General features: G+C 46.1%; 1 protein-coding gene across 1 annotated transcript in view; it reads left to right on the top strand.

Annotated features, from left to right (window-relative positions):
- Positions 1-304: 304 nt before the first annotated feature.
- KCNMB4 (potassium calcium-activated channel subfamily M regulatory beta subunit 4) overlaps positions 305-9,371 on the top strand; it is a 101,382-nt gene continuing 92,315 nt past the window's right edge. Inside the window, exon 1 of the mRNA XM_056574131.1 lies at positions 305-755. Coding sequence (XP_056430106.1) covers positions 420-755 — 336 coding nt within the window. The 5' untranslated portion in view covers positions 305-419. The remainder of the gene's footprint in view (positions 756-9,371) is intronic.

The following is a 9,371-nucleotide window of genomic DNA, read 5'->3' as shown; positions in this document are numbered from 1 at the left end:
CGGTATGAAGTCAGTCAGAGATGGAGATATCACAAAGTAGGGCTCTAGAAATGACAGCCCGGTATGAAGTCAGTCAGAGATGGAGATATCACAAAGTAGGGCTCTAGAAATGACAGCCCGGTCCGGGCTGATAACAGAGAACACTAGGGTGTATGTAGCTGTAGACAGGTGACCAGTCACACGGGGGACACCCTGTCAGGGAGGATGATCCAGCCGGGGACATGTGGCTGTCCGGTGCCCCTATTGGCTCGCACGGAGTCGGGGAACTCCCTCTCTGTCGGGGTGGGCGGCGGGAGACTGGAGCAGCCTGATTTCTAGCCGGTGAGCGGAGCAGTAGAGGCGGCATGTCCCTGAGTGGAGCTCCTCTCCCGTGTGTGCCCGGAGCCGCGCTCTGCTGACCCGCAGCACCACACACCGCCATGGCCAAGCTCAGGGTGGCTTATGAGTACTCCGAAGCCGAGGACAAGAGCATCCGCCTGGGCTTATTCCTCATCATCTCCGCGGTGGTATCGCTCTTCATCCTGGGCTTCTGCTGGCTCAACCCGGCGCTGCAGGACCTCCAGGGCAAGACTGCCAACTGCACGGTGATGTCGGTGCAGCAGATCGGGGAGACGTTCGAGTGCACGTTCACCTGCGGGAGTGACTGTAAGGGCACCTCACTGTACCCCTGCCTGCAGATCTACGTCAACAACTCCGAGTCCAACTCCAGGGCTCTGCTCCATGAGGACGAGCAGCAGCTCATCAGTAACCCCAAGGTACCACATGGACCACCACACACAGCTGTAGTGCCAACCTGGATGCCCCTGGGTTCTCTACATGCCCCCATTCTAGAGAGTACCTAGCCCCCTATATAGCTGTAGTGCCAACATGTATGCCCCTGGGTTCTCTTCATGCCCCCATTCTAGATAGTGCCTAGCCCCCTCTATAGTTGTAGTGCCAACATGCATGCCCCTGGGTTCTCTACATGCCCCCATTCTAGAAAGTGCCTAGCCCCCTATATAGCTGTAGTGCCAACATGTATGCCCCTGGGTTCTCTTCATGCCCCCATTCTAGAGAGTGCCTAGCCCCCATTATAGCTGTAGTGCCAACCTGTATGCCTCCCATTCTAGATAGTGCCTAGTCCCCTATATAGTTGTAGTGCCAACCTGTATGCCCCTGGGTTCTCTTCATGCCCCCATTCTAGATAGTGCCTAGTCCCCTATATAGTTGTAGTGCCAACCTGTATGCCCCTGGGTTCTCTTCATGCCCCCATTCTAGATAGTGCCTAGCCCCCTATATAGTTGTAGTGCCAACCTGTATGCCCCTGGGTTCTCTTCATGCCCCCAATCTAGATAGTGCCTAACCCCCTATATAGTTGTAGTGCCAACCTGTATGCCCCCTGGGTTCTCTTCATGCCCCCATTCTAGATAGTGCCTAGCCCCCTATATAGTTGTAGTGCCAACCTGTATGCCCCCTGGGTTCTCTTCATGCCCCCATTCTAGATAGTGCCTAGCCCCCTATATAGTTGTAGTGCCAACCTGTATGCCCCCTGGGTTCTCTTCATGTCCCCATTCTAGATAGTGCCTAGCCCTCTATATAGCTGTAGTGCCAGTCTGTATGCCCCCTGGGTTCTCTTCATGTCCCCATTCTAGATAGTGCCTAGCCCTCTATATAGCTGTAGTGCCAGTCTGTATGCCTCCTGTGTTCTCTTCATGTCCCCATTCTAGATAGTGCCTAGTCCCCTATATAGTTGTAGTGCCAATCTGTATGTCTCCCATTCTAGATAATGCCTAGTCCCCTATATAGTTTCAGTGCCAATCTGTATGCCCTCTGCTTCTCTACATGCCCCTATTCTAGATAGTGCCTAGCCCCCTATATAGTTGTAGTGCCAACCTGTATGCCCCTGGGGTCTCTTCATGCCCCCATTCTAGATTGTGCCTAGCCCCCTATATAGTTGTAGTGCCAACCTGTATGCCCTCTTCTTCTTTACATGCCCCCCTACTCTTGATATGTGCTTAGCCATCTAAACAGTTGCAGTGCCAGTCTATATGCCTTCTGCGTTCTCTATAAGTCCACTATGATGCCACTCTGTATAGCCTACGCCATATATATGTATACAATATGAGCTGCATGTCCCATATGTACTGCTCCATGTGTCTTCATTTCAATGTTATGTACTTTGTCCCTACTCTGTATATCTCTCATGCCACTCTTTGTACCATCTTTTGTAACTATATGTCCCACATCTCTCCTGCTCAGTAATAATGACCCTGTATATTTTCTATGCTATTCCATATTATCCCCCACCTTGATGGCTCTTACTCTATACATCTTTCATGCAACTCTGTAGATCTGATATGCCGTCTTTATTACTCTCCTTAACTCCCTATATTTCCATGCTCATTGTGCCCGTTCTGTGTCCTATATCCTTCTATGCCCAATATGCATCTTTCAAGTATATACGTCCCTCCAACTCCCTCTACACTCCCCTGTCTACTCCCTATATTTCCTATATTTCCTATATTTCTCCTGTTTGCTTTATATTCTCTTTGCCATCCTGCTTTTACCTTCACGTACCACACTCTCTTTTCCTCCCATGCCCCTTGCCCTCTCTGTATGCTCCATGTTACTTTGGTAAGTAAATGGTTGGACAAATCCTAGGAGCCAGGCAGCCAATAGAGAATTGGCGGGTAGAGAATTTCCTAACATTTTGGGTAGTTTCTGGATAGGTTAAAGAGTGGCTTCCAAAGTACATTTTGTGTCTCTCACCATATTCTATGCAATGACTGAAATTTGATGTCCTTTTATGTTCTTAGATATTTCTTGAAATACAGTGACATGTTTCACGCTTCATGAGAGTTAATCTGCGACGTGCTACAATTTGATAACATGTGGCCCACTCCTTAGTATGTTACCATATGTCTGTGGCTAGGAGGCAGGGTGGTTGGCTGCTCTTATGTTTGTAATGGTAACCCGCCATTTCTTTCTAATATAAATGACGGAATAAACTTGTCCCTTACTGTACATACATAGGATAATATAATTGCATGTTGTTCCTTATTGTATCATGGCACAAAGTGACACCCAGCACAACCGTGTTAAACCGTTTCCCATTGTCATGTACTGATAGAAGACCCTCGTCCTATATCATTTTCCCTTCAGTGCACTTAGCCTACTACTTCTATATGGTCCACTACTCTATGGGGGGTATTTATCAATTTTGCCTGTTGACAGTTTCTTTTTACCCTTTTTTTTTCACTTTGGTTTTCGTGGACATCCACCAAATTTATCATTTGGTGCAAGTTGTTAGTAATTTTGGCCCAAATGTTGAAATCAGCTGTTCACAGCGCCTTTTACACAGAACTTACCACCACAGAGGACGCGTATTTTACCCTGTATAGCAGCCATTTCGGAGTCCCTCCTGCAGTATATCAGCAAGCGACGTGAGTTATTTTCTTTTGTGGGGTTTATAGCCACCATGTGAAATGGATTTTATTTTCAACTTGAGTGTTTTTTTTTTTTTTTTTGGTTACTTTAGTGCAGAAGTCTTCAACCTGCGGACCTCCAGATGTTGCAAAACTACAATTCCCAGCATGCCCGGACAGCCGTTGGCTGTCCGGGCATGCTGGGAGTTGTAGTTTTGCAACATCTGGAGGTCCGCAGGTTGGAGACCACTACTTTAGTGCTTACCTTTCCTGAACCTGTGTGGCCATGTCCAATGCTGGCTCAACGGAGGGTGAAGGTCCCTCAGAGACAACTATGTCGCAGGATAGTATTGAGCAGCCCCGGAGGCGTCGATGCTTTCACAAAAAAAAATGTTTTAAGGTATTTTGACGCCTTTACATTTTCTGACATTGCTAAGTGTATTTTCCATGTGCAAAATTTCTTGGCACCAAACCCCCCCCCCCCCCCCCCAAAATTGTGCCAAAGATCGATTGGCGCAAATGATGAATTACTGACTAAAGTTAAAATCACACACAGGACCGTGTGATTTTGAGAAAGTTGTAAAAATGACAGTGGAGAAAATGTGCCAAACTTTGGCGCAAAAAGACACTGCGCCAAAGTATTGCGCCAAAGTTACGTGAAAAAAAACCACATAAATCCTTTGATAAATACCCCCCTATGTCCATACTGTTCAATTGTCCTTTGTAGTTCGCTGTAGCATTGCAGTGTTCTGGATTGACTGGATTGCATTGCTGGCAATATACCCAACATGATGAGGTTAAGTAACATGTAAATAATGGATGTATGTCTTCCCTGTGCGCCAGATTACCTGGTGCCGTCTCATACTACCTCCCTTTTACCAATTCCATAGTATTACACTATACTATTATACTTACAGTGAAGTCACAGGGCAGGTAGCTGGGGATTCTAGTTCGCTTATAGTCGACCTAGTACAGTTAGGTGTAAAGTGTAATTTTAGCAAGAGGGGACGGGCAGCAAGGGTTAATCCTGGTTATTTTACTGTGCAGATGAGTAAAGTACACTGTAAACTACTCAGGGCTGATGAAGGAGTTAATACAATTGTTCCCATTGTGAGATAAGCTCTGTTGCCTAGGGGATGAGATTTGCTAGTAGTATCCGAACAAGGGACTGTAAAATGTATTTACAGATCAGAGCGGAAGACTTTTGTGCTCCTATACAGTACACTGGAGTCGCTCATTTATCACACCGCATTACGCTTTATGGGTTATGTCACCTGTGCCCATCACAAAATACACTAAACTGTTTGGAGGCAGCGTTGTCTTTCTAGGTCACTGTTTATATGGAAGAATACTATTTGTATGTATTGTATTTTATACTCTTCCAGAGCTTTTCTGCCTACAGTAATATATGTGCTGAAACTTTCGCCCCCCCCCCCTCCCCATAGAGGTTAATGGTAATGTTGCCGTGTTATTGCGGATGCACTGAGTGCGATAAACTGTGTGTTTTGATGTATTTCTGACTACCGAGTGATGTCCCTTTGCATTGGGGACATTGTCTAAGTCTGTCAAAACCATTAAAATAGAAGGATCTTTCCTCTGCTTTTCTCCGCAGTGCTGAAACAAGTTTCCCACCATTGCTAATGGTGTCACATATACCATCGTTTTCTTACTGAAGTAATTCCTTTTGACAAATCAAGAACAACTAAAGAGTAAATTTTTTCCAGGCATACTTTATAATGCAGTTCTATCCCAACACTGTGTATTAAGGATCAACCGATATCAATTTTTTAGGGCCGATACCGATAATAATCGGTTAAGGCCGATGTTCTGGTATAAGTAATCAGCTATTTCTCTCACCCCCCCCCCCCCCCAGGCCCCGCAGAGGCCGCTGCAGATCAATGATTTAAAGCGGGCGCTTTAAATCAATGAACTGCAGTGGCTTTTGTGGTGCCAGAGACCGCCGCCGCTACCCGCTTCTCTCCCCCTGCCTGTCCTGGGGTCCTCTTGAGTCCTTCCACCACCGCTCCCCCCCCCCTACCTATCCTCTGCCCAGAGACCGCCACCGTCCGCTTCTCTCCCCTGCCGGTCCTTAGTCCAACCACCGCCGCTGCCCCATTGCCTCCCCCATCCCCGGTTTTATAATCACCTGTTCCCGGGGTCCGCGCTACTTCTGGCTCCGGCGGCGTCCAGAGCTGTCACTGTGCACACTGACGGTGATGTCGCGTTGAGGACGTCACTCGTCATTGCACAGCGCACAGCATAACGCAGGACAACGCAGGAGCCAGAAGTAGCGCGGGCCCCGGGAACAGGTAATTATAAAACCGGGGATGGGGGTGGCAATGGGCCAGCGGCGGTCTCTGGCCGGTGCGATGGGGGGGGGGTGCGGTGGGTGGGGGGCAGGGCGGGGGATTATCGGCAAGGTAATTGCTGATACCAAAAACGTCCAAAATCGTGAATATCAGCCGATAATATCAGCCAAACCGATAATCGGTCCATCCCTACTGTGTATATCACTTTTGTTATGTTTGTCTATGCCCTCTGTTTATTTATAAATAGTTCAAATATTACAAAGCACCATGCAAATAAGACTAAATAGCTGCAAAACAGACTCATAGCCCCATCCCCAGGTAGTCAAGTATTCAGCTTTTATAAACTTTTTTTCCCCAGCAGAATCTTTAATTACATGTATTGATTACATTTTTTTCCCCCAGCATCCAGCAATGTGTCACATGATCATTCTTAATTATTGCCAAAATGGAACCCTCCACAAATGGCCTTTAGCTTAAAGGGCTACTCCGTTGCTCAGTATTTGGAACAAACTGTTCCGAACGCTGGAGCCGGCGCAGGGAGCTTGTGACATCATAGCCCCTCATGATGTCACGCCCCGCCCCCTCAATGCAAGTCTATGGGAGGGGGCGTGACAGCCGCCACGCCCCCTCCCATAGACTTGCATTGAGGGGGCGGGGCGTGACATCATGAGGGGGCAGGGCTATGACGTCACGAGCTCTCGGCTCCAGTGTTCGGAACAGTTTGTTCCAAACGGTGAGCAGCGGAGTACCCCTTTAAGTGACATGCTTCCACTTGGCAAACTTTGAGGGGACAGTTCAACTATCTGTATAAGAGATGTAAAGGAATAGTGTAAAGGACTTTGTTGTCAACCTGCTCTCAGCGGTACACATCACCTAAAGAAATCAGTCTTGCAGCCATTATGGACGTTATTGACGTAGAGTAGAACGCACTGTACTTTATAATTAAATTCCATCTTTCTTCGATGGTTGCCCGGGGCATGTGTGAAATCAGGTAGTAATGGTCGAACAAGTTCTAATTAAAGCAGCAAAATGTTATCACTAAAAAAAAAAAAACGCCAACAAAAGACACACTCGTCTGCACATTGCAATTACAGCCCAGAAAACATGAGACGGAGTGCGCATTGGGAGCACTGCACTGGCTTTGTTATGTTTCTGCATTTTCTGGTTACTGCAGTAAGAAACTTCTCTCCGGGCACAAGCACGTACAGAGGCTGATGGATGATGGGGGTTCATAATTCCCCTACAGGCTAGAACTAGTAATATGAAATGGAACCTATATATAATATAAACATAAATAACTAGATGGGTAAATATAGTTATGTTAGGTATCAAACATGTCAGGTCGTCCATTCTGCCCTATCTAAGAGAAGCATATATTAGAGGTAGAGAAGCTGAGCTCTGTCATATGTAGGTTCAGAGTAAATCCTCACAGGACTCCTAAGAGAGACAGCAAGAGTCCTGCTTACCCTGCTCAGACCTACTGACTAACAGCTTTCCCTGTATTAGTATGTGAACATAGAAGATTGTGGTGGGCAGGGTAAGGGGAACTATCACTGTCTCTCTTAAAGGGGTATTCCGCCCCTAGACATCTTATCCCCGAACCAAAGGATAGGGGATAAGATGTCAGATCGCCGGGGTCCCGCTGCTGGGGACCCCCAGGATCTACCTTGCAGCACCCACCTTTAGCGGCTTTCGCAACCGCTGGAGGTCCTCAGGCTGAGTCCATCTCGACCACGAGGACGGAGCATAGTGACGTCACGGCTCCGCCCCGTGTGACGTCACGCTCCGCCCCCTCAATCCAAGTCTATGCATTAGGCTTGCATTGAGGGGGCGGAGCGTGACGTCACACGGGGGTGGAGCCGTGACATCACTATGCTCTGTCCAAGTGATCGCCAGTAATCAGACCCGAAGCGAACACGCTCCGGGGACTGATTCTAACGGGGTGCGGCGTGGAAGATCACGGGGGTCCCCATCCTTTGGATAGGGGATAAGATGTCTTAGCGCCGGAGTACCCCTTTAAGGTCCCCATACACATTAGATAAAAGTTCTCCGACCCGACTGGATTTGGTGTGATCAGATTATTCTCTAATGTGCAGGACATTTCAGGTATATTGTATTCCAACGGCACCTCCCCTTTTTTCATTCACAACGCATGAATGTTCGGCCGACCTGAGTGTCCATGTGTATGTGGTGCATGGGCAAGAATGGTGCTATTTCTGAAATAAGAAAAGCTGATTTTTTCTGATCTCACAAGCCTTGGCTTAAATTATTGTATTTTTTATTCTGTAGCTCATATTTAGAATCTTCTTTAAGGCAGTTACATTTCCGTATTGATTAAAATTGTCTAAATAATTTCTGTAATTTGACTCAACACTTTAGAATGATTTAGAAAGTCACTTATTCATAGACATAGGCTTGCTGAAAGCAAAATAATAATAACAATGACTAAAAATGTAATTGTACGACATGAAAATACTCAATATTCCATTTATAAAAATCATCCTCTGGTACCAAAGTACATCATTTTGGATTTGTACACTGGCTTACAAACTTTGTCGGCTCCCTTTATAAATGACTTTATAAATCTGATGGCATGCTTTATAGTGCTTCGGTGACAATCAATAGATCAGACAGTGCTCCATTTATCATCAAAATGGCCTGTGCCTGATCTAATACTAGTTGGTCAGATTTCTGTGCAGCAGTCACTAAGCTTGCACTTGTAGTTTCGTCAGGTCTTCTGGATTATTCTGTCCAGCAATCTAATAAGGTAGCACATAGTGTGATGACTTATCCCTTTTTTGGCATGAATCCTAAACTCTACTTCCAGTTATTCTGTAGCATAAGAACCAAGCAGCACGTTTAGAGAAAGTCAGGAACAGGAGTTTCATAGGGTAAAATCACACCATGCGGTTATTTTGTGGTTGTGTTGCAGTTGGCCATGTCGTAAACACTTCTGCTGTTAACAGCAAACAGTGTGAAAGTGGCACTCACCATGAGATGACAAAGTTCATCTTTATTCTTCATAAAAGGTGCATAATATAAGACAGAGCAGGGGATGATACAGATGGCAGGAGCACTTGGGACTGAATGCCCCTGCCATCTGTACCATCCCCTGTCGTTATGCACCTTTTATGAAGAATAAAAACAAACTTTGCCATCTCATGGTGAGTGCCACTTTCATACTGTTTGCTGCTATATGTCATTGGCTTACTGATGCTGGTCAAATGCAGGGTTCACCATCAGACCCAATGTAATTTAGATCTGATCACGCAGTGTTGGAGTTCCTTTGCCATTTGACTTCTGTTGTTAACCTGCATTTTTTAATACTTTTTGCTATTTAGTAATCAGGGTGTAATTAGTAAAACTAGCAAGTATTAAACAACGCTGGTTAACAGCAGCATTTCAGAAGTATTTAACTGCATATGGCCAAGAAATACACAACTGCAACTGTATGCTGTGTTGTGAGCCCTATGTATAGAACACAAACCATTGATATATATGTTAGTCATTTAGGCTTCCTGATACTTGCTGAATAAATGTAGGTATATAGAGCACAATAGTAACAATGCTTCTGAAGTGTCCAGCAAAACAGAGATGTGAATGTGTCTATGTAGGGGCCTAATTTGCTGTGCAGGGACTTGCTTAAAGGGGTTCTCCC

Source organism: Hyla sarda, chromosome 4 (genome assembly GCF_029499605.1).
Source record: "Hyla sarda isolate aHylSar1 chromosome 4, aHylSar1.hap1, whole genome shotgun sequence".
Classification (NCBI taxonomy): Eukaryota; Metazoa; Chordata; class Amphibia; order Anura; family Hylidae; genus Hyla; species Hyla sarda.
The sequence above is the reverse complement of the archived record's forward strand: the minus strand, read 5'-3'. Positions and strand labels throughout refer to the sequence as shown.